The sequence below is a fragment of the Asterias amurensis genome, chromosome 3 (assembly GCF_032118995.1).
Source record: "Asterias amurensis chromosome 3, ASM3211899v1".
Classification (NCBI taxonomy): Eukaryota; Metazoa; Echinodermata; class Asteroidea; order Forcipulatida; family Asteriidae; genus Asterias; species Asterias amurensis.
Window position 1 is genome coordinate 10,311,672 of NC_092650.1, and position 27,391 is coordinate 10,339,062.

Here is a 27,391-nt window from a genome sequence, read left to right on the forward strand (position 1 = left end):
TTCCAGCCGTAACTGTAAATGTTTTATATGAAGCACGCCAACAGAATTAATTGACTATTGAAGATTATTAAAGTTCTTTTAATTGAATTGAATAGCCTCTGTGCCTTTTATCAACTTCTTCCTTCAAGAAACAACCTGAGGTTTGACACGCTCATTTTTCGACTGTCACCAAATCTACCACTGTTTTGGACTGTAAAACCGCTCTGGTCGGAGAGTTCAACATTCATGTTTTTGATCCCAACAACAAAGAATCCAAGGTTTTTCTGAACATGCTTGAGGCTGCTGGTTTAAACCAACTTGTGTTTTCATCTGCTCTACCCAAGCTACTCTATACAAGTACTTGAACACGATAGCCTTGTACACCATTTTAGACAAAACTGGATAATTTCATGCAGAATTTGCTGATTGTCAATTTAATAAGTACATGTCCACATGGCTTTATACACAATTTCCAGGCATTTTTTGTTAATTGCAGGTAAAATTTGATAAGTAGGCAAGGCTATTGTACGCAATAGCTGCGTACACAATTTAAGGAGAAATTTCACAAGTACACAATGCTATCGCTTGTACACAATAGCCTTGTTCACATTTTCATGCAAATCTTGCTAATTGCCAGACAGAATTTGCTAATTTTCTGACAAAATTTGATAAGAACACAAGACTTTTACCTTGTACATATGTTTAGGCATAAGTACGCAAGGCTATATTGTACACAATAGCTGCGTACACAATTTCAGGCAAAATTTAATCAGTACACAAGGCTATTTATAGTCTTGCAATTTGATAAAGTACACAACTCCTGGCAAAGTTTGATAATTTCAGGCACACAAGGCCTTATACACAATTTAGGCAGAATTTCGGGAGTGAACAAATACAATTTCAGGAAAATTGTTGATATATTCAGGCAAAATTTGATGATTACACAAGGCTTGTACACTATTTTAAGGCAAAATGTGATAAGTACACAAGGGTATTACACCGTTGTACTTGTTTTAGGCAGAATTTAGGGATGTTTCAGACAATTTTGACATGTTCAGGCGAAATTTGATAAGTACACAAGTTACTTGTTTTTAGGCAGAATTTTGAGAGTACACAAGGCTATAGTCTTGTACACAAGTACACAATTTCAGGAAAAGTTTTGATATATTCAGGCAAAATTTGATAATTTCAGGCAAATTTTGATGATTACACAAGGCTACAGTCTTGTACACTATTTAAGGCAAAATGTTTTAAGTATACAAGGCTATATAACACCCTTGTACTTGTTTTTAGGCAGAATTTAGGGAGTACACAAGTTTTGTACACAAGTAGACAATTTCAGGCCAAATGTTGATATATTCAGGCAAAATTTGATAATTCCAGCAAAATTGATGATACACAAGGCTACAGTCTTGTACAGTATTTCAGGCAAAACTTGTTAATTTTAGGCAAACTTTGGTGAATACACAAGGCTATAGTACACAAGGACAGGTGTCCTTGTGTTAAGTACACAAGACTGTATACAATTTCAGGCAAAATTTGATTGTTTCAAGCTAAAATTGGTGTAGCAATGCTTTAGCATTGCAGGCCTACACTTTTTCAGTCAAAAATTTGTTAATTTTAGGCAAAATTGTTTTGGGGCAGAATTTATATTCAGGCAAAATTTGTACACAAGGCTTGTGTACAGTAGAGTCTTGTACTTATTTTCAGGCAAAATTTGATAATTTCTGGCAAATTTGATGATTTCAGGCAAATTTGATGATTACACAATTGGCTACAGTCTTGTACACTATTCCAGGCAAAATGTGATATGTAGACAAGGCTATTATACTCTTGTACTTGTTTTTAGGCAGAATTTAGGGAGTACACAAGGCTACAGTCTTGTACACTATTTCAGGCAAAATTTGAACATTTCAGGCAAAATTTGATGATTACACAAGTACACATCTCCTGGCAAAGTTTGATAATTTTAGGCACACAAGGCCTTATACACACTTTCAGGCGAAACCTGGTAAATACAAATGGCTATAGTAGTGTACACATTAGCCTTGAATAGATTTTTAGGCAAAATTTGATAATTTCAGGCCAAATGTTGATGATAAACAAGGATAAAGTCGTGTAATTTGACCATTTCATGCAAACTTTGGTGCATACACAAGGCCAGGTGATCTTGTTTAGTACACAATTGTATACAATTTCAGGCAAAATTTGATCGCTTCAGGCAAAATTTGAAAGCTCACAAGGCCAAATTCAGGCAAAGTTTGGTAACTTCAGACAAAATTTGATCAGTAGGCAGAATTTAGGGGGTACACAAGTACACAATATTAGACAAAGTTTGATATATTAAGGCAAAATTTGATAAAGTTCACAACTCCTGGCAAAGTTTGATAATTTCAGGCACACAAGGTTTTATACACACTTTCAGGCAAAACCTGGTAAGTAAAAATGGCTTTAGTAGGGTACACATTAGCCTTGAACACATTTTCAGCGACCATTTTATAATTTCAGGCCAAAAGTTGATAACACAAGTCTTACACTATTTCAGGCAATATTTGCTACTTTTCAGACAAAATAAACAAAAAATAGTAGAAAAGGCTGGTTAAGTAGACAATTTTAGGCAAAACTTGAAAGCTTCATGCAAATATGAAAGGCTAAAAATTTTTACACATTTTCAGGCAACAATTGATAGTCTCAGGCTAAAATTGAAAGTACACAAGGCTTTAGTCTTGTACACAATAAGTCTGTGCACAATTTGAAATATACACATTGCTTTAGTCTGTACACAATTTCAGGTCAAATTCGATAATTCCAGGGAAAGTACACAAGGCTTGTTTACTGTATAGTTCTTATTTTCAGGCAAATTTGATCATTTCAAGCAAAATTTGATGATTACACAACGCTACAGTCTTGTAGGCCTACACTATTTCAGGCAAAATTTGATAATTTCAGGCAAAATTTAATAATTTCAGGCAAAGTTTGATGATTACAAAAGGCTACAGTTTTGTTCACTGTATCAGGCAAAATTTGATAATTTCAGACAAAGTTTGATAATTTCAGACAAAATTTGATGATAACACTGTTTTAGGCAAAATTTGATCATTTCAGGCAAAATTTGATCAGTACACAAGGTTATAAGTCTTGTACTTGTTTGAAGGCAGAATTTAGGGAGTACACAAGTCTTGTACACAAGTACACAATTTCAGGCAAAATTTGATATATTCAGGCAAAATTTGATAAGTGCACAAGGCTTGTGTACCGTATAGTCTTGTACTAATTTTCAGGCAAAATTTGATAATTTCAGGCAAAATTTGATGATTTCAGACAACATTTGATGATTACACAAGGCTAAGGTCTTGTACACTATTTCAGGCAAAATTTGATAATTTCAGAAAAATTTTGATAATTTCAGACAAAATTTGATGATTACACTATTTCAGGCAAAATTTGATGATTACACAAGGCTTGTACTTATTTTCAGGCCAAATTTGATCAATTAAGGCAAAGTTTGAAGATTACAAGGCTATAGTTCTGTACACTATTTCAGGATAAGTTTGATGATTAAACAAGGCTACAGTCTTGTACACTATTTCAGACAAAATTTGATCAGTACACAAGGTTATAGTCTTGCACTTGTTTTTAGGCAGAATTTAGGGAGTACACGAGGCTATAGTCTTGTGCAGAAGTACACAATTTCAGGCAAAATTTGATGATTACACAAGGCCACAGTCTTGTACACTATTTCAAACAAAATTTGATCAGTACTTGTTGTAAGGCAGAATTTAGGGAGTACACAAGGCTATAGTCTTGTACACAAGTACACAATTTCAGGCAAACTTTGATGATGACACAAGGCTATAGTCTTGTACTTATTTTCAGGCAAAATTTGATCATTTGAGGTAAAATGTGATGATTACACAAGGCTACTGTCTTGTAAACTCTTTCAGACAAAATTTGATGAGTACACAAGGTTATAGTATGGACTTGTTTTTAGGCAGAACCTAGGGAGTACACAAGGCTATAGTCTTGTTCTTATTTTCAGGCAAAATTTGATGATTACACAAGGCTATATAGTCTTGTACTTAATTTCTGGCAACATTTGATCATTTGAGGCAAAATGTGATGATTACACAATGCTACAGTCCTGTACACTATTTTCAGGCAAAATTTTATCATTTCAGGCAAAGTTTGATGATTACACAAGGCTACAGTGTACTAGTTCAGGCAAAATTTGATAATTTCAGAAAAAAAATGATGATTACGCTATTTCAGGAAAATTTTTATAATTTCAGGTAAAATGTTATCATTTCAGGCAAAATTTGATCAGTACACAAGGTTATAGTCTTGCACTTGTTTTTAGGCAGAATTTAGGGAGTACGAAAAAGCTATAGTCTTGTACACAAGTACACAATTTCAGGCAAAATTTGATGATTACACTAGGCTATAGTCTTGTGGTTATTTTCAGGCCAAATTTGATCATTTGAGGCAAATTGTGATGATTAAACAAGGCTACAGTCTTGTACACTATTTCAGACAAAATTTGATCAGTAAACAAGGTTATAGTCTTGTACTTGTTTTTAGGCAGAATTTAGGGAGTACACAAGGCTATAGTCTTGTACACAAGTACACAATTTCAGGCAAAATTTGATGATTACACAAGGCTATAGTCTTGTACTTATTTTCAGGCAAAATTTGATCATTTCAGGCAAAATGTGATGATTACACAAGGCTACTGTCTTGTAAACTCTTTCAGACAAAATTTGATGCGTACACAAGGTTGTCTGGACTTGTTTTTAGGCAGAACCTAGGGAGTACACCAGGCTATAGTCTTGTTCTTATTTTCAGGCAAAATTTGATTATTTGAGGCAAAATGTGATGAATACACAAGGCTACAGTCTCTACACTATTTCAGGATAAATTTGATAATTTCAGGCAAAATTTGACGATTACACAAGGCTACAGTCTTGTACACTATTTCAGACAAAATTTGATAATTACACTATTTCAGGCAAAATTTAATCATTTCAGGTAAAATGTTATCATTTCAGGCAAAATTTGATCAGTACACAAGGTTATAGTCTTGTACCTGTTTTAAGGCAGAATTTAGGGAGTACACATGGCTATAGTCTTGTACACAAGTACACAATTTCAGGCAAAATTTGATGATTACACAAGTTATTTTCAGGCAAAATTTGATCATTTGAGGCAAATTGTGATGATTACACAAGGCTACTGTCTTGTACACTCTTTCAGACAAAATTTGATGAGTACACAAGGCTATAGTCTTGCACTTGTTTTTAGGCAGAATTTAGGGAGTACACATGGCTATAGTGTTGTGCACAAGTACACAATTTCAGGCAAAATTTGATATATTCAAGCAAAATTTGATAAGTGCACAAGGCTTGTGTACCGTATAGTCTTGTACTAATTTTCAGGCAAAATTTGATAATTTCAGGCAAAATTTGATGATTTCAGACAACATTTGATGATTACACTATTTCAGGCAAAATTTGATGATTACACAAGGCTTGTACTTATTTTCAGGCCAAATTTGATCAATTAAGGCAAAGTTTGAAGATTACAAGGCTATAGTTCTGTACACTATTTCAGGATAAGTTTGATGATTAAACAAGGCTACAGTCTTGTACACTATTTCAGACAAAATTTGATCAGTACACAAGGTTATAGTCTTGCACTTGTTTTTAGGCAGAATTTAGGGAGTACACAAGGCTATAGTCTTGTACACAAGTACACAATTTCAGGCAAACTTTGATGATGACACAAGGCTATAGTCTTGTACTTATTTTCAGGCAAAATTTGATCATTTGAGGTAAAATGTGATGATTACACAAGGCTACTGTCTTGTAAACTCTTTCAGACAAAATTTGATGAGTACACAAGGTTATAGTATGGACTTGTTTTTAGGCAGAACCTAGGGAGTACACCAGGCTATAGTCTTGTTCTTATTTTCAGGCAAAATTTGATGATTACACAAGGCTATATATATAGTCTTGTACTTAATTTCTGGCAACATTTGATCATTTGAGGCAAAATGTGATGATTACACAAGGCTACAGTCCTGTACACTATTTCAGGATAAGTTTGATAATTTCAGGCAAAATTTGATGATTACACAAGGCTATAGGCTTGTACTTATTTTCAGGCAAAATTTGATCATTTCAGGCAAAGTTTGATGATTACACAAGGCTACAGTGTACTAGTTCAGGCAAAATTTGATAATTTCAGAAAAAAAAATGATGATTATGCTATTTCAGGAAAATTTTTATAATTTCAGGTAAAATGTTATCATTTCAGGCAAAATTTGATCAGTACACAAGGTTATAGTCTTGCACTTGTTTTTAGGCAGAATTTAGGGAGTACGAAAAAGCTATAGTCTTGTACACAAGTACACAATTTCAGGCAAAATTTGATGATTACACTAGGCTATAGTCTTGTGGTTATTTTCAGGCAAAATTTGATCATTTCATGCAAAATTTGATGATTACACAAGACTACAGTCTTGTACACTATTTCAGACAAAATTTGATAATTTCAGACAAAATTTGATAATTTCAGATACAAATTTATGATTACACTATTTCAGGCAAAATTATATCATTTCAGGCAAAATTTGATCATTTCAGGCAAAATTTTATAAGCACACAAGGACATAGTCTTGTACTTGTTTTTAGGCAGAATTTAGGGAGTACACAAGGCTATAGTCTTGTACACAAGAACACAATTTCAAACAAAATTTGATACTAATTTTAATAATAATTTATTCATTTATATTGCGCCCATTCCAAAAAATGTACACAAGCGCATAACAAAGTATTTATAATAACATAACTTTTAACAACAGGAAAATATACAGCAATCCAAACAAACTGAAAATACAAGAACCTTACAGGACAATCCGAAGAGTTCAAATTGCAAAACATAAGATAGACCAAAAACAAACTAGTAAAGGAACAATATATTTATATGCACAATCAGTAAAAAGCTTCTTTAAAAAGATAAGTCTTAAGGACCGATTTAAAAATATTGAGGCTGCCAGCGATCCTAGTATGAGGGGGAGTTTGTTCCAGAGGTGGGGAGCACTACATTCAAAGGCCTTGTCCCCAAGAGCGGCCTTACTACAACCAACAGGGTGACTAAGAAAAATACCATTATCAGAACTGCGAAGGCCTCAGCGAGATAGGGGTTTGATCGAAACAAGCCTAATTAAAAACTGAGGAGCTAAAATATGAAGAATTTTGTAAGTGATCATTCAAATTTTAAATTCAATTCTAAACCGAACAGGGAGCCAATGTAAATCCATAAGTAGTGGAGAAATATGGCAATATTTGAAAGCATTACAGACCAGCCTGGCACAAGCATTTTGCACTCTCTGGAGTTGTTTAATCTTAGTGTTGGGTAAGCCATAAAAAAAGACTATTACAGTAATATAGTCTATTAGAGACAAACACATGAATGAGTGTTTCAGTACATTCCTTAGACAAAAAATTTATTATGCGCTTAATGTTATGCAAATAATAAAATGCACTACCACAAACTTTAGAAATGCGAGTTTTCATTGACATATTGGCATCAAACCATGCACCTAGACTTCGGGCAAGGGAAACAGGTGACACAATTGACTGCCCAACCTGAATACCATCCAGTGTAACCTTCGATAGTTGCTGACGGGTACCTATGATCAAGAATTCAGTTTTATTGTCATGTAGATACAAACCATTACATGCAAATAATTATAATTATGAGACAGTTTACCATTAATCGAAACCCTTTGTGATCTGCCATCAAGGTATGAGCGAAACCAGTTAAGGGCTGTACCATCAATTCCAAAGCGAGACTTAAGTGTACTCAGTAAAATACCATGATCCAGTGTATCAAATGCAGCACTTAAATGTAATAAAACCAACAGGGTAACATGTTTTCTATTCATAGCCATTAACAAATCGTTTTGAATTTTCAACAGAGCAGTTTCGGTACTATGGAATTTGCGGTAAGCAGACTGCATCAATGAGTAAAAGTTATTCTAAGTCAGACAAGATTGTAACTGACATGCTACAGGGAAGTACACAAGCCTTGTGTACCGTATAGTCTTGTACTTATTTTCAGGCAAAATTTGATAATTTCAGGCAAAATTTGATAATTTCAGGCAAAATTTAATTATTACACAAGGCTACAGTCTTGTACACAATAGTTCAACAGTTTTAGTTTAAGAACAACACTTTTGTAAGTATGCAAGGCCTGTACATCTTTTCAGGCAAAATGTGATAGTTCAGAATTTGTACACAAGGCTATAGTTTTCAACACAAACATTGTCAACCAAACTTGATAACACACATTTCCTAAGCCTTGTCAGATTCAGGCAAGGTTTGATAACGTTCAGGCAAAATATGGCAACTGTACAAGGCTATATTATTATTATTATATAGGCCTGAGATACAGTTTCAGGCAAAATTTGATAATTTTAGGAGAAAAAGTACACGAGGCCTTGTAAACATTTTCAAGCAACATTTGACAACTACACAAGACATATGCACCAGTCTAGTAAGTACTAGCTCTTACATTTTCAAGCAAAGTGTTTTTCTGTACGGAAAGTGTATAATGGCTTTAAACACATTTCCAAACACACAAGCCTTTTACACATTTTGTAGCAAATGCTATACAAGTAGCACATTTGAACACTTTTTCAGGCAAAGTTTTATAAGTACACAAGGCTGTATAAAGCACTGTACAAACATTTTCGGCAAAGTTTAAATTTTAGTAAAGGAGGCTGAGGTACAATAGCCTTGTACACAATTTCTGGCAAATTTAATGCAAAATCTTATCAGTACACAAGACCTAATACACAATTTCAGGCAAACCTTGGTAAGTACAAATTTTAGTAACTAACCCAATAGCTTTGTACAAATTTGATAAGTACACAAAGGCCACATTATTATTATGGTTAATTTAGTTAGCACTGGGACAAGAAAAACAAATACATACAATGATTCGTAGATCTGTTGCCCTACATTTGGAATACACAATGAAATTAATAAGGGAATCAAAGAGTAGGCGACGAGTTCTTAAACGGACGTTTAAAAATGGCAGGGTTGTGGCCATGTGATAAAGGCTTGAGCGGAAGGCGAGGGCCTTTATCGCACCGTAACGACCCTGCAAGGATTTAAACGTCCGCTTTAGATATGGAGTCACTACTCTTTTATTCCCGTTCATAAATGCCCTTATGTTTAAAGCAACTTAATTTACCAGGTATAGACAGTGTGACACTGTTTCATTTGCGTTTTTTGCGCGTCGGTCGGTGTGTAATACGCGCTGTTAATAATAGCTATGCCAATTGTGTTCCACATAATTCAATTTGGCGTACATTAGCTTTTGCGCCCAACACACAAAGCTTTTCAAAATTTCAAAATCTTTTGTACTTGAAAAAGATCCTTTACTAATTTCGTTGTATGGATTAGACAAGTGATGATCACAGGTAACACAAAGAAGCTGAGTTTGTCTCATTTCTGTTACATCTTTGTAAAATAGTTCACCTGCTGGGTGATTTAGCTTGAACAAAACATCCATGCAGTAAGCATTGTGTTTACATCAATATTCTTCAATATGCCTAATTAAATGAACTGCATACTGTACAAAATCCGTTTACACACAAATCACTTTACGTCAAGTTGGCTAGTTGTGCTATAATAGAAATGTGTTAAAACTCCAAACTCTGTTTTTACTTATTTGTTTTAAATTTTATTTACAGTAAGGGACAATTTCAAAATTAAACAAGCGGTAACTCGGGGGCTTTTTAAGAATCACCCGAGGTAATACAGGGTATTTACAGCCTTGCATACGAACAATAGAGTCATGAATATCCATCTGCACATGCTGGGTCAACTTGGGCATGGTTGGGTGACCGCGGATACAAAGAGCAATTTAACAAAAGGCAAGATTTTTGTGTGGGATTACTTTAGCAAGGGATGATCGGATTAGTGACAGCTGCCTGGCTGCTCCAATAAATGGTCTGCTGATCCATTCAGGTACTCATCGGTTCTAAAGAAACCAATGGACCACAAACTCCACTTATCTATTGTTGAACAGTATCAATTACGAATTAAATGAGCCTCTGCCAAACCAAAGGGCTGCCGGCAGCGATATCAGAGAAGTAAACTGGGCTCTCTGTGGCCCCAAGAGCGATGTTCATTGACCTGTAGATAATTAGCTCATTATGGTCCGACTTCCTTTTGCCTCGTAATACCCCGGGGGAAAATGAAGATTTACCCCGAGTTACCGATTGTTTAATTTTGAATTCGCCCCTAATGCCGGTAAAAATCACAGTTACTTACTGGCAACTCAGCTGACAGTAAATTACTGTAATTTTTAAGAGCAAAGTTTTACAGTTTACCCTTTCAAACATTTTAGGCAAAATTTGATAGTACACAAGGCCTTAGTTCTCTAAAAAACAAAGACAGTAAAATCATACACAACCTGGAACGTACAAGAAAACTTAAATTGTGTTTACCTAAATTTTCAAAGGACTGCAACTTGTGTGTCTACAAAAAAGCTTCTTGGCATCAAAAGGTTCTTTAAGGGCTCGAATCTCTTCAACAGTGTTTCCATCAGGCCTGCTGGGCTGCCTCCCTGCACATCTTGTCGCAAATCTTCTCGCACATCTTATAAATGTCTCATTCTCAATGATTGCTGCAAGTAAAGTAAAGCAATGGGGTTTGAACAGAGAAAATTGTTCTGAGGTCGGCCGCTCTAGTAAACATTTCCTTGTTCAAACCTAAGTTGTTTAAGATCTACCATAAGTCAGTTTCCCTTCAGGTTTTCCTACTTGATAAGTAAAGTAAGGAGTACATGATGAAAAATCTTTGTTGCAATTTTGGGAATCAATGTGGTACATGGATTCCCTAAAGATTGTGCCATATTGTGCGCCTTTTAAGGCAAGACAAAAAGAACAAGGCTACCATAACTAATATTGGCAAACAACGCCTCTCATGATATTCATAGGCACATTCTTCAGGGGTTCTGACGAATGTATAGTCTCTATCTTCACCAACATACACACAAAAGGAGATTCCATCATCTCCAAATAACGCCTCTCATGATATCTTTGATATTATGTTTTCTGTGGCGATTGCATTGTCCATTTAACAACATCATGTAAATTATGCATAAACAACAAAAATGACCCATTCTCATTGATACAATGCACTGACCTGATTCCAATCTTCTTCTTGCAAGCTTAAGTGCAGAACCGACCATGACACAAATAATGATGATGCTTGATTTCCCATCAAACTTGAAGATATATCTCACTCTGTTTAACCATATCTGCAAATAAAATATTTGAACATCAACTTAACTGACCTGGATTTTTAAAAGATTTCTGTGATGAGCAAGGATAACAGCCACCAGAACAGATTTACAACAGTATGAACTGTTAATACGCTCTTCCATGTAGAAGGGTGGAATTTTTTATTATTCTTTTTTTTGCTGACAGGAGTGTGGCTTTTGTTCTATTAAGATCAAACCCCTCTGTTTTTCAAAAAGATTTTCATTTATTATGTGGTTTGGTAATTGCACATGTGCCATTGATTTCTCATACCCCCTACTTGTATATCATCTTGAAGCTACCTCAGTCTACATTTACACATACAAAACGCAAAGGGTCCAAATCAAAGGCTATCTATAATATGTAACTGTTGTTCGTATTATTTGTGGAGTAAAATATATTGTTCTCTAAAAAAGAAGGAAAAAACACAATTTATATCGACTATATATCGATATGGATCATTCTTCAGTCCTGTTATAAATGTATTTTTTTATACATGGACCATTGGTCATTGTTGTCAATGATAATTCAAATCAGTATTACCTGAACATCCCTCATCGCCAAACAAAATCTGAGCAGAACCTAAACATTTGAAGAGGTTTTCCATCTTCTCATTCAACTATGAGCTTTTCAGGTCATGTCTCTTGTAGACCTGCAAAGAAAACACCAACATTCAGAATTTAGAAAATTACACGAACCAGTTTCAACATCGATAGAAATATGTTATGAAATTCAGATTGGCTTTAATACCTTTCTCATTATGCACTACGTGTGAAATCAAAGACTGTGAGATGACATGCACTGTTACATACACTTCTTCTCTACATCCAAGAGTACAAATGGGCACATAATACATGAGGTTTTGGTGTTGACGTTCCCCTTGCACAAAACATTGAGGCAGCTTGCATTGCGGCTTCAAGTTGTCAACAATGGAAAGCAAAAAGGACTGAAATCAGTGCTGCTAAAAAATTTAAGCCTAGCACGCCAGCTATCCATTATAGGATGTTTCAAACTCAAAGTTCCAGGGGTTAAGACCAAGAATTAGGTATTCTGGGAAATAGTTGCACAGTGAAAATATACACCACTGGGAACGACTTCTTCCATGAAGGCAATAAGCTTTTTCCATAATGCTGATTAAATTCATGCATACCTAAAGACACCAATGACTTGCCAAACTTGTGTAGAAGGCAGCCGCACAAAGTTGGCTTCAATGTGCCACAACTAGGTCATTTTAATGAAAACTGTTCAACTTAATTAAATCTAGAAGAGAAAAAAAACTTGAGTGTACATTGCCATGTGTGTCTTGCGTGATGATTGAAAGGGTTTCACTACAGAAAAGCTTCTTGGCATCAGAAGGCACTTGAACATCCTGTGCACTAGGCCTTGCTGGGCTGCCTCCCTGCCCATCTTTTCGCAAATCTTCTCGCACATCTTTGATTGTTTAACTGTCCACGATTCCTGTAAGTAAAATAAAGCAATGGGGCTTGAACAAAGAAAAATGTACTGAAGCGGGCCGCTCCAGTAAACTTTTCCTTGTTCAAACCTAAGTTGTTTAAGATCTACCAAGTCAGTTTCCCTTCAGGTTTTCTTTCTTGATAAGTAAAATAAAGAGTACATGATGAAAAATCTTTGTTGCAATTTTGGGAATCAATGTGGTACCATGGATACCTCAAAGATTGTGCAGTATCGTGCGTCTTTTTTAGGCAAGACAAAAAAGAACACGGCTACCGTAACTGATATTGACATGGAGTTTTACCCACAAAATGGTACATTAGGTAATCAGTGGCATTGTGGCATTGATGCAATGGCAGAAAACATAAACAAAATTATCATGAGAGTCGAATGAGACTTATTGCATTTAAGGAACTTGCAAGTTATGCTATACAGAGTGCTCCTGTCTGAAGCGTCATATTGATGAGTAAATTTAAAATAAAAAACAATTTCCGCAAAGTGAGCATTTTATGAAGTTTTGGTTGGTAGTCGATATCATGCAGAGTGTGTCATTGGTTTTTCACAATTTTATCTTGACCCAGATGGCAGATTGATCTCAAACTAGCAGATTTGATAATGATTTTTATGATGGTATGAGACAAACCACTGTACTGCACAGGTCATTGGTTTGTAAATTTTTCTTTGTTACACCCCAAAAATGTAAACATTACTGCGACAAACGCTCTTCTATCGAACAGTTAAACAAATCCCTAATCTTTTTCGCTTTTAACTTTTAAATTTTTAACTACTATAGTTTTACAGAATATTTGGAATCCTTTTGTAGTTTGTATTTTTTTTAATGGTTTAACTAAGGTAACAGCTGGACTTGCCTATTTTATATAATTTTATTGTGGGTTTTAATTCAGAAATTTACTTTCAGTTTTGTTTTCTTATAGCTTTTATATTTAGCTGTTAAGCGATTTGGGGAATGTTTTGTTATTATTGTTATTGTTATAAATCCACAACTAATAGGGTTTACATCCACGCTATGCATTTGATCCATCAACAATTTAGCCTATATTAATTGTGGATGACAGATCCAAAAAGAAACTCTAGCGTAAGTCGCTGTATTGTTTCAAGATGAGCATTTTTTGTGTAGTAAAGTAAAGACAGCATCTCCTACACCTTGTTTTGCTCTATAAGAAAACTGATGGATCGATCTGTGGTTTGTGACAAATACATACATTTAATAATCTGCTCAAAACACTTCATAGCAATAACAAAGGGCCATGGTCAATAATTGTTCATAGCAACTTGTTTGGGCATTTTGGATATCAGAGTTGACCATATAAGATACAAATACCTTCAGACCAATATCCAAAGACCATTGATACAGGCAGTGAAAAACTGGGGCAAGTGTTAGAAGTGTACACCTTTTTTGGGATGATCATGGCTTTGCAGAAATTGATGTATGACAAAATCATCTCTGTAGCCTCATCAGTGTGGCAGATGTTTTAAAGACCTCTCAATCCCTACAGGCCTACTACAAGCATGCCATTAGAGTAGCCATTAGTTCTTACAAGTGTTTAAGATGGTTTTAATCATTGAACATACTTGGGTAGCAGTTGAAGGTGGTGTATACCTAGCCCTTCATCTTCAGGGACGGCCCCTTTTATTTAAAAAATGGGGCCAGCTCCCTGAACTTCTTCCATCCACTCCTCATGCCGGATGTCAATGCTGCATCTGAATAGCTCACTCGGCACCCATCATGTCATCAAAAACAAACACTAGGCACAAAGATCGAAAATGAAGAGAAAACAAACAATCATCATGGGTTGACCAAAGATCCGAGGGCAGGATGATGCAGAGGGCTAAGATGCAGTATGTGGGTTTTTGATTTTCTGATGGCTTAGGGACTGAATAAAAAAACAAAAACTGGTTGGTGATTTTGCATTCAATGTCTGGTATGGGGTTTCACGGTAGGTATCCGCAAGTGTCAGTCGGTGCTTGTAAGTGTTGTAAGTGAGTTAGGGTTAGAGTAACGTTTAGAGTAATAATCCTTTAGCATTCAGAATTATTTGGGTTGGGAGTAATTCAACCTTGAAAACCCCCGAAATATTGATGAAAATCAGACTCTGTTTTTTCGAACTTCGATAACAATTCTACTGGATAAAACATGGGCCCCATACACATAGCCGAGTGGCTACAATCGTCATAGCTTGGCTCTCTACGCGCGCCGTGTAATACACACTCAAGTTACTGAAAACAATATTTACGACTAGTCGCGATTTAGTCACAACTAGTCGCAGAATTATTCACGACGTCGTAAAAAATATTCGCGACTAGTCGCGAAAATATTCGCGACTTGTCGTGAGTAAATATACGACGTCGCGAAAATATTCGCGACTTGTCGTGAATAAATATACGACGCCGCGAAAGAATTTCACAAAATATTTGGAGAGAATTGTTTTAATTTAATTTAATTTAATTGAAATGATTTGATGTTTTTCACTTGTAAAGACAGTAAACTTAAAGACACTGGACACTATTGGTAACTGTCAAAGACGAGTCTTCACAGCTGGTGTATCTCAACATTATGCATAAAATAATTACAAACTTGTGAAAATTTGACCTCAATTGGTCATCGAAGTTGTGAAAAGAAAATGAAATTAATGAAAGAAAAAACACCCTTGTCCTATGAAGTTGTGTGCGTTTATGGTTGATTTCGAGACCTAAAGTTCTAAACCTCGAGGTATCACAATTAATTTCGTGGAAAATTACTTCTTTCTCGAAAACTACACGTTACTTAATTCAGAGCTCCGTTTCTCACAATGGTATACTAACAACAGCTCTCCATTACAATCCAAACTCACAAAATTTTCTTTGAATCTACACATTTTGGTTGTTTAGCCAGTCTCAACTGATAAAATGTCTTCAGTAGCCCGTTCTGTATTATTATTTGGAACCATAAAATCATTGGAAATTTGTTGACCCCAAGTCTGAAAAATTTTGACCATACCGACATAGTTCTATTATTTTTTATTTCGGACCAAAAATCCAAACTCACAAAATTCTATTTAAATCTAAAAGTTTTGGTTTTATACCCAGACTCCACATGTAAAATATCTTCAGTAGTCCGTGCTGAATCATTTGGAACCATAAAATCATCGGAAAAAATTTCACCCTAAATCTGAAAATTTTGACCATACCGGCATGGTTCGATTTTTTTCATTTCGGACCTAAAATCCAAACTCACAAAATTCTCTTGAAGTCTAATAATTTTGGTTGTTTAGCCAGTCTCAACTGATAAAATGTCTTCAGTTGTCCGTGCTGTATCATTTGGAACCATAAAATTATCGAAAAAATTTCACCCTAAATCTGAAAATTTTGACCGTACCGGCATGGTTCGATTTTTTCATTTCGGACCTAAAATCCAAACTCACAAAATTCTCTTGAAGTCTAACAATTTTGGTTGTTTAGTCAGTCTCAACTGATAAAATGTCTTCAGTAGTCCGTTCTGTATCATTGGGAACCATAAAATCATGTGAACATTTTTCACCCTAAATCTGAAAAGTTTGCCGAACGAGAACTTTTTGAAGTCGAGTTTCTAGTCAAAAATCTGAAAAATGTGCCGAGCCGGTGTCGCATGCAATTGTGTCCTCTATGCAATATTATCCAGCAGACATTATCGCATATGCGATTATGCGATAATGTTCGCCAGACACTTTTGCATAAGCAATTGTGTCCGCCCGGACGCTGCTGCACAATGCAATTGTGTCCGCTCGGACACTGCTGCATAATGCAATTGTGTCTGTCCGGACACATTTGCGGACACATTTGCATGTGCAGTTGTGCCCGCCCAGTGCAAAACCATCCATGCAGTAAATTAAACGCCCTTGGTCGACGGAACACGTTTGGCATTTTTTTACAAGCAAAAGTGTGTGTCATGAATGAAATGGGAAATGTTCGGCTGTTGGTATTCGGTGCAATCATAAAATACGTGAATATTCATGCTGCATACGTAAGTTCAGTACATGCACGTGCTCGCTTACAGGTTTTTTGCATAGCCCCGGTTTGCATATGCAAAATTGTCTGGAGCGGAAAGTTTTGCATGGCGGACACAATTGCATCTGCTATCAAGGGCAAATTTTCAGTTTTGAGATCAAGCAATTTTCGGTGATTTTACGGTTTCAAATGATAGAGTACACATAGTGCATATGCAAACTTTCCAGGGCTAGCTACGCAAAAACGTCCAGCGGACATGTACATGACTGTACATGTATGTGCGCCCGTAAGCGAGCTTGCATGCACTGAACCTACGTATTATGAATATTCACGTATTTTATGATTGCAGCGAATATCCAACATTTCCCATGTCATTCATGACAGCATGCACTTATGCTTGTAAAATAATGGCGAACGTGTTCCGTTGACCAAGGGCATTTAAGCTTACTGCATGGAAGGTTTAAAACGGGGTGGACACACCTGCATATGCAAATGTGTCAGGGCAGACACAATTGCATAATGCAGCAGCGTCCGGGCGGACAAGATTGCATATGCAAAACCCTCTGGATATTGCATAAAGGACATAATTGCATGCGACACAGGCTTGGCACATTTTTCAGATTTTTGACTAAAAACTCAATTTCACAATATTCTCATTATATTTCAAACTCTGGTTGATTTACTATTAGTCAGCACTGATGACATGTCTTTTAGTAGTGCACTCTGTATCATTTGAAACCATAAAATCACCAAAAATTGTTTGATCACAAATCTGAAAATTTGCCCATGCCGGTAGCAGATGCGATTGTGTCCGCCATACAAAACTTTATGCTCTGGACACTTTTGCATATGCAAACTGTCGGGCTCTATGCGAAGGGGTACATGACTGTACATGTACGTGCACCTGTAAGCGAGCTCACTGAACCTATGCAGCATGAATATTCACGTGTTTTATGATTGCAGCGAATATCCGAACATTTCCCATGTTATTCTTGACATGCACTTATGCTTGTAAAATAACGGTGAATGTGCTCCGTTGACCAAAGGCGTTTTAATTTACTACATGGACGGTTTTAAACGGGTCAGACACAACTGCATATGCAATGTGCACTTATGCTTTTAAAATAATGGCGAACGAGGGCGTTTAATTCCGGTCCGAAATGAAAAAATCGAACCATGCCGGTATTGTCAACATTTTCAGACTTAGGTTTTAAAAAAATTCGAGAATTTTATGGTTTCAAATGATACAGCCACACTACTGAAGACATTTTACAAGTGGAGTCTGGGTAACAAACCAAAATTATTAGATTTTTAGAGAAATTTGTAAGTTTGGATTTTTGGTCCAAAATAAAAAACAAATCGACCATACCTGGGTATGGACAAAATTTTCGTTTTGGGGTCAAACAATTTCCGATGATTGTATGGTTCAAAATGGTACAGAACGGACTACTGCAGACATTTTATCAGTTGAGACTGGCTAAATCACCAAACTTATTAGATTTCAAGAGAATTTTGTGAGTTTGGATTTTTGGTCCGAAATGAAAAAAGTCGACCACACCTGGGTATGGACAAAATTTTCGTTTGGGGGTCAAACAATTTCCGATGACTGTATGGTTCAAAATGGTACAGAACGGACTACTGCAGACATTTTACAAGTGGAGTCTGGGTAACAAACCAAAATTATTAGATTTATAGAGAAATTTGTGAGTTTAGATTTTTGGTCCCAAATGAAAAAAGTCGACCATACCCGGGTATGGACAAAATTTTCAGATTTGGGGTCAAACAATTCCGATGATCTTATGGTTCTAAATGATACAGAATGGACTACTGAACACATTTTATCAGTTGAGACTGACTAAACAACCAAAATTATTAGACTTCAAGAGAATTTTGTGAGTTTGGATTTTTGGTCCGAAATGAAAAAAGTCGACCATACCCGGGTATGGACAAAATTTTCGTTTTGGCCAAACAATTTCCGATGATTTTATGGTTCCCAATGATACAGAACGGACTACTGAAGACATTTTATCAGTTGAAACTGGCTAAACAACCACAATTAGTAAATTTATAAAGAAATTTGTGAGTTTGGATTTTTGGTCCGAAATGAAAAAAGTCACCCATACCCGGGTATGGACAAAATTTTTAGATTTGGAGTCCAAAAATTTCTGATGATTTTATGGTTCCCAATGATACAGAACGGACTACTGAAGACATTTTATCAGTTGAGACTGGCTAAATCACCCAAATTATTAGATTTCAAGAGAATTTTGTGAGTTTGGATTTTTGGTCCGAAATGAAAAAAGTCGACCACACCTGGGTATGGACAAAATTTTCGTTTTGGGGTCAAACAATTTCCGATGATTGTATGGTTCAAAATGGTACAGAACGGAATACTGCAGACATTTTATCAGTTGAGACTGGGTAAAAAACCAAAATTATTAGATTTATAGAGAATTTTGTGAGTTTGGATTTTTGGTCCGAAATGACAAAAGTCGACCATACCCGGGTATGGACAAAATTTTCAGATTTGGGGTCAAACAATTCCGATGATCTTATGGTTCTAAATGATACAGAATGGACTACTGAACACATTTTATCAGTTGAGACTGACTAAACAACCAAAATTATTAGACTTCAAGAGAATTTTGTGAGTTTGGATTTTTGGTCCGAAATGAAAAAAGTCGACCATACCCGGGTATGGACAAAATTTTCGTTTTGGCCAAACAATTTCCGATGATTGTATGGTTCCCAATGATACAGAACGGACTACTGAAGACATTTTATCAGTTGAAACTGGCTAAACAACCACAATTAGTAAATTTATAAAGAAATTTGTGAGTTTGGATTTTTGGTCCGAAATGAAAAAAGTCGACCATACCCGGGTATGGACAAAATTTTTAGATTTGGAGTCCAAAAATTTCTGATGATTTTATGGTTCCCAATGATACAGAACGGACTACTGAAGACATTTTATCAGTTGAGACTGGCTAAATCACCCAAATTATTAGATTTCAAGAGAATTTTGTGAGTTTGGATTTTTGGTCCGAAATGAAAAAAGTCGACCACACCTGGGTATGGACAAAATTTTCGTTTTGGGGTCAAACAATTTCCGATGATTGTATGGTTCAAAATGGTACAGAACGGAATACTGCAGACATTTTATCAGTTGAGACTGGGTAAAAAACCAAAATTATTAGATTTATAGAGAATTTTGTGAGTTTGGATTTTTGGTCCGAAATGACAAAAGTCGACCATACCTGGGTGTGGACAAAATTTTCAGATTTGGAGTCCAAAAATTTCCGATGATTTTATGGTTCCAAATGATACAGAACGGACTACTGAAGACATTTTATCAGTTGAGACTGGCTAAACAACCAAAATACTTAGATTTCAAGAGAATTTTGTGAGTTTGGACTTTTGGTCCGAAATGAAAAAAGTCGACCATACCCGGGTATGGACACAATTTTCATTTTGGGATCACACAATTTCCGATGATTTTAGAGACTGGGTAAACAACCAAACTTATTAGACTTCAAGAGAATTTTGTGAGTTTGGATTTTTGGTCTGAAATGAAAAAAAGTCGACCATACCCGGGTATGGACAAAGTTCCCCAAAAAACTGTGATGCTGGCACGGGTCGAATTTTCAGATTTGGGGTGAACAATTGTATGCTACCAAATGATACAGAACAGACTACTGAAGACAATTCATCGGTGCAGATTTAGTACATCAGCAAAAGTTTGAGATTAATTGAAGATTTTTTGAGTTTGGGTGTTTTGGTCAAAATCCCCAAAAATCTGTGGCGCCTGCATGGGTCAAGTATTCAGATTTGGGGGTCAAACAATTTTCAGTGATTTTATGGTTTCATATCATAGGCATACAGAACAAAATACTGAAAACATTTCATTAGTGCGGACTGAGTAAATCGTTCTCAATGAAACTCCCTCTCCATTAGGTCCAGTTAAATGTTGAAAGACAAAATCAACCAGGTGTTGTCCCATTGGTTGACATTGTTGAAAGTGTTTGCAAAGACTTGTGCTTTTTATGGGGAGAGAGAGTTATTACATGTGCCCATATAATCAAGGATACTAGCAGAGCAAGCAAACAGTAAACATGGATTACCTTAGGCCTATAGGGTGTGCATGCATCATCTGAGGCGCAGCCACTCTTGGACTGTGGAGAACAGCAAGTAGTACAAGAAGAATGGTGCAGGTAAGATTTCAGGGCGGGAAGAAGAGGCGTAGGGTGTAGAGGCTGCAACTGTCTTGTTCAGCTTTTAGCTGCAATTTGGAGGGAAAATGACCTAACACAGTGTTATTAAAACAGTTTGGAATAAATTCCAACCTTTCTAAGTCAACCAAGCATTATTCATAAATACCTCAGGCAGTTTCGCTATTCCTATTGGTGGAGAGCGCGTCACGTGGGTGTGTATAAACCTTTGTTTATGACCAGTAAAAAGTGTTGAAACATGGGCGAGACACGCGAGCTTGCACCTGTTCTTATAAGACAGTTTTGTCATGCCTATTAGTCGAGAGCAACAGCTGAAACAGTTATGCCACATTACACAATACACGCAACGCGCACAGCATTCCCTTATAAGGAGTTGCTAACCCGAGGGCGGCGAAGAGCTTTACCATTTCATAGCTGGAGGGGTGTTGTGTTGAAGGAAATCATTGAACAATTAAACAATTTACATTTATTTTACTTTTTTACAAAGAATTGTTCATGTTTTTGACCGAAACAGTATTCATGAATGGGAATCAAAGTGTGTTGAATCGGTTTTCACCTAGTGGTTTAAACCCGCCGAGGCCTGGTTCTTGATAATTTACCTTGACTTCCTCTTGGTAAAATTATCAAGAGCCAGGCCTTGTTGGGATTAAACCACCAGTTGAAAACCGCTTCACCACACAGTGATTCCCCTATTTAAAAACCAATGATTTATGTATGAAAGATCAAATTCCCCACCAAAGGTTTTTTAAAGGATGAATTATTCCCTGTACATTTAAATAATGCAATCAGGAAGTAGGTACGACATCTAAAAAGTGAGTTGAATGTGTAAGATTTCGTTAAAGGTGGTGGACACTATTGGTAATTACTCAAAATAATGATTAGCATAAAAACTTACTTGGTAACAAGTAATGGGGAGAGGTTGATATAATAAATCATTGTGAGAAACGGCTTCATGTGAAGTTAAGTGGTTTTCGAGAAAGAAGTTATTTTCCACGAATTTGATTTCGAGACATCAGCTTTAGAATTTGAGGTCTCAAAATCAAGCACATGAAAGCACACAACTTCGTGTGACAAGGGTGTTTTTTCTTTCATTATATGGCAATTTCGATGACCAATTGAGTTCTAATTTTTACAGGTTTGTTATTTTGTGCATATGTTGAAATACACCATGGAGGAAGAATTGGATACACCAAGTGAGAAGACTGGTCTTTGACAATTACCTATAGTGTCCAGTGTATTTAATACAGATTGTCTTAAATGTTGGTACAATTAAATTGCAAGTGTAACAGTCTTAAGTTTACGGGGCTAGTATTTCAACCTTGTATCTAGTACACAATACTTCTTGGCCAATATAATTTCACATTTCAGTTCCCACATTGTCCCGAGTCATCTAAATGTTATTGTTGTGAAACAGTTTTGATGAGTGAAAGGGTGAACAAACATTTTACCGAAAATCTCCTTTACCACAAAATGCCGAGAATGCCTGCTATTGAGAGTTCCCTGACGAAATTCTCCAACATTGAAAATGTTTCCAATGAAACAGAGAGAGTGCTCATCTCTTAAAGGTTGACTCGCTGATAAGAGGAAGTTGTAAGCCAAAAAGACCTGCGTGTTATGACAGAACGTATGAGATCTATTGAGAATTTTGTACGTTTGAGTTTTTGGTAAAAAAAATAATAATTTCTGTCAGTTTGGAAAATTTTTCAGATTTGTGGTCAAAAATACTGTTAATAGTAATAATAATATGCCTTTGATATTTTGTCATGGGGCTCGGGAAAAAGTACTGACAAACTCAGTATACAGAGCTTACACACATCGGTGCGTGGGTAAAATAAAAAAATTAACATACAGGCCTAGCACATTGAACTTCTAATTAGTTGAACACTTTCACCTTGGTTTCTTAAGTCGCTCACTACATTTCATTTGCTTGGGCAAGACAACAAAACACAATTCAATTTGAACAATGAAGATTTCTTGCTTAAACACCTGGGTATCTTGACAAAGCCAAATCTCCCAATAGACAACATACCTGTATTTGAAAATTTCTTGCTTGAACATTTCTTTCTTGAAACAATCGCTCATAAGACAAAAACAACACATTGAAGATTTCTTGCTTACTCCATGCTTAAATACTTGTATCTTGACATATCGCTCATTGGAAAAAATAACTGTAGGATAAGTAGGCCTACTTGAAGATTTCTTTCTAGATTGAAGTTGAAACCTCCTTCTTGACATATCGCTCATAAGACAAAATATGACACACTCTAAAATTTCATGGACCATGATCTTTGGAAGAAAGTCTGCTTGAATGTACGCAACTTGCCCTTGCTGAAACACTAACACGATACGAGTCGTACGACTGTACTTATACTAGTTTTAACTGCTGTGATCTCGGCCTCCCCGGGGCCCTGCGCGTGGCTGAATGCATACCGTGTTTTTGGCTCATCTCTCCCCGTCATGATCGTGTCTCCGCCCCGGTCATGTCGTCCGTCCCGGTGCTTCCGTGAAGTGTTCGAAGTAAGCTCCTTGGAATTCGGGGATAACTTTCCGTATGGCGCCACCACTTTTTCACTCATTTTTACAAAAAGGGATATGTCAATCAGGTAAATTAGATACTATATTATTTTATTTCGAATGAAAAAGTGGTGGCGCCATACGGAAACTTTTCCGCCTAAATTTGAGCAATTAATTTATTCCAAAGAGTAGAAAATAGATGGTTCCATCCTGCGGTTATTAGTCTTGGCCCAAGACGATGGTGCTTGATTCTGGATAGTGTACTACGCGCGGTTGAATCGCCAAAGCGCGCCCGCCACGGTATGATTTAGTTACGTGGACGGCTCGAAATCTAGACTACACTCTGCAAGCTTGCTTAATATCTCGCAACTTCGCTGACCAATTGAGCTCAAATTTTATGCATTATGATGAGATACACCAACTGTGAAGACTAGTTTTTGACAATTACCAATAGTGTCCACTGTCATTAACACGCTATAAATAAACACTAAAGACAGTGTCACGACCTTGTAATAAAAAAATATGTAAAAAAATATGTTTGGTGAATAGATCTATACAAACAAGTTTTATATAGCTCTATTGTTCGATGACAATTAGTTAACAGCAGGGTGGACCACGTGAAGGTTGTCATCTCCCACCCCACAAATAACAGTTAAAGGGAATCTTAATACATCCTTAATGAGTACTCAATAAATAACACTAAAGACAATGTCATGACCTTGTAGTTAAAAAAATTGTTTGGTGCATAGAGCTATACAAACAAGTATTTATATAGCTCTATTGTTGGATGACAAATAGTTAACAACAGGGTGGACCACGTGAAGGTTGTCATCTCCCACCCCGCAAATAAATGTTAAAGAAATCTTAATAGATCCTTAATGGTCCTAAACACCATATAAATAGCACTAAAGACCATGTCATGACCTGGTAATTAAAACATTGGTTTGGTGCAAAGAGCTATACAAACAAGTATATGAAGCTGTATTGTTTGATGACAATTAGTTAACAACAGGGTGGACCACGTGAAGGTTGTCATCTCCCACCCCACAAACAACAGTTAAAGAAATCTTAATAGATCCTTAATGGTACTAAACACACATTAAATAAACACTAAAGACAATGTCATGACCAATATAATTAAAACATTGGTTTGGTGCATAGAGCTATACAAACAAGTATATATAGCTCTATTGTTTGATGACAATTAGTTAACAACAGGGTGGACCACGTGAAGGTTGTCATCTCCCACCCCACAAATAACAGTTAAAGGAATCTTAATAGATCATTAATGGTACTAAACACACATTAAATAAACACTAAAGACAATGTCATGACCAATATAATTAAAACATTGGTTTGGTGCATAGAGCTATACAAACAAGTATATATAGCTCTATTGTTTGATGACAATTAGTTAACAACAGGGTGGACCACGTAAAGGTTGTCATCTCCCACCCCACAAATAACAGTTAAAGAAATCTTAATAGATCCTTATAGGTACTAAACACACATTAAATAAACACTAAAGACAATTTCATGACCAATATAATTAAAACATTGGTTTGGTGCATAGAGCTATACAAACAAGTATATAAATTATAGCTCCATTGTTTGATGACAATTAGTTAACAACAGGGTGGACCACGTGAAGGTTGTCATCTCCCACCCCACAAATAACGGTTAAAGGAATCTTAATAGATCCTTGATGGTACTAAACACACATTAAATAAACACTAAAGACAATGTCATGACCAATATAATTAAAACATTGGTTTGGTGCATAGAGCTATACAAACAAGTATATATAGCTCTATTGTTTGACGACAATTAGTTAACAACAGGGTGGACCACGTGAAGGGTGTCATCTCCCACCCCACAAATAACAGTTAAAGGAATCTTAAAAGATCCTTAATGGTACGTAGCACACATTAAATAAACACTAAAGACAATGTCATGACCAATATAATTAAAACATTGGTTTGGTGCATAGAGCTATACAAACAAGTATATAAATTATAGCTCTATTGTTTGATGACAATTAGTTAACAACAGGGTGGACCACGTGAAGGTTGTCATCTCCCACCCCACAAATAACAGTTAAAGGAATCTTAAAAGATCCTTAATGGTAAGTAGCACACATTAAATAAACACTAAAGACAATGTCATGACCAATATAATTAAAACATTGGTTTGGTGCATAGAGCTATACAAACAAGTATATATAGCTCTATTGTTTGATGACAATTAGTTAACAACAGAGTGGACCACGTGAAGGTTGTCATCTCCCACCCCACAAATAAGAGTTAAAGGAATCTTAATAGATCCTTAATGGTACTAAACACACACTAAATAAACACTAAAGACAATTTCATGACCAATATAATTAAAACATTGGTTTGGTGCAAAGAGCTATAGAAACAAGTATTTATATAGCTCTATTGTTTGATGACAATTAGTTAACAACAGGGTGGACCACGTGAAGGTTGTCATCTCCCACCCCACAAATAACACTTAAAGGAATCTTACGAGATCCTTAATGGTACTAAACACACATTAAATAAACACTAAAGACAATTTCATGACCAATATAATTAAAACATTGGTTTGGTGCAAAGAGCTATAGAAACAAGTATTTATATAGCTCTATTGTTTGATGACAATTAGTTAACAACAGGGTGGACCACGTGAAGGTTGTCATCTCCCACCCCACAAATAACACTTAAAGGAATCTTACGAGATCCTTAATGGTACTAAACACACATTAAATAAACACTAAAGACAATTTCATGACCAATATAATTAAAACATTGGTTTGGTGCAAAGAGCTATAGAAACAAGTATTTATATAGCTCTATTGTTTGATGACAATTAGTTAACAACAGGGTGGACCACGTGAAGGTTGTCATGTCCCACCCCACAAATAACAGTTAAAGGAATCTTAATAGATCCTTAATGGTACTAAACACCCTATAAATAAACACTAAAGACAATGTCATGACCTGGTAATTAAAACATTGGTTTGGTGCATAGAGCTATACAAACAAGTATATATAGGTATATTGTTTGATGACAATTAGTTAACAACAGGGTGGACCAAGTGAAGGTTGTCATCTCCCACCCCACAAATAACAGTTAAAGGAATCTTAATAGATCCTTAATGGTACTAAACACACATTAAATAAACACTAAAGACAATTTCATGACCAATATAATTAAAACATTGGTTTGGTGCAAAGAGCTATAGAAACAAGTATTTATATAGCTCTATTGTTTGATGACAATTAGTTCACAAGAGGGTGGACCACGTAAAGGTTGTCATCTCCCACCCCGTAAATAACAGTTAAAGAAATCTTAATAGATCCTTATAGGTACTAAACACACATTAAATAAACACTAAAGACAATTTCATGACCAATATAATTAAAACATTGGTTTGGTGCATAGAGCTATACAAACAAGTATATATAGCTCTATTGTTTGATGACAATTAGTTAACAACAGGGTGGACCACGTGAAGAATGTCATCTCCCACCCCACAAATAACAATTAAAGGAATCTTAATAGATCCTTAATGGTACTAAACACCCTATAAATAAACACTAAAGACAATGTCATGACCTGGTAATTAAAACATTGGTTTGGTGCATAGAGCTATACAAACAAGTATATAAATTATAGCTCTATTGTTTGATGACAATTAGTTAACAACAGGGTGGACCACGTGAAGGTTGTCATCTCCCACCCCACAAATAACAGTTACAGGAATCTTACGAGATCCTTAATGGTACTAAACACACATTAAATAAACACTAAAGACAATTTCATGACCAATATAATTAAAACATTGGTTTTGTTTCAAAGAGCTATAGAAACAAGTATTTATATAGCTCTATTGTTT

At 35.8% G+C, this 27,391-nt stretch overlaps 1 protein-coding gene across 1 annotated transcript; it reads right to left on the bottom strand.

Moving 5' to 3' along the window:
• Nucleotides 1-10,498: 10,498 nt before the first annotated feature.
• On the bottom strand, nucleotides 10,499-23,308 carry LOC139934450 (uncharacterized). The gene is made up of 7 exons (XM_071928693.1): nucleotides 23,009-23,308; nucleotides 20,872-21,029; nucleotides 14,360-14,532; nucleotides 12,603-12,772; nucleotides 11,858-11,966; nucleotides 11,199-11,313; nucleotides 10,499-10,677 (listed from the first exon to the last, which is right to left on the bottom strand). Exons 5-7 carry the CDS (start codon nucleotides 11,870-11,872, stop codon nucleotides 10,499-10,501), a joined length of 309 nt encoding a protein of 102 aa, XP_071784794.1. The 5' UTR covers nucleotides 11,873-11,966; nucleotides 12,603-12,772; nucleotides 14,360-14,532; nucleotides 20,872-21,029; nucleotides 23,009-23,308.
• Nucleotides 23,309-27,391: the final 4,083 nt, after the last annotated feature.

What these genes read in the sequence shown, in the direction of transcription:
- LOC139934450 (XM_071928693.1), bottom strand. An exon ending in AAGAAGAAGATTGGAATCAG is followed by an intron (nt 10,678 to 11,198) that starts GTCAGTGCATTG and finishes CTTTACTTGCAG; the next exon opens with CAATCATTGAGAATGAGACA.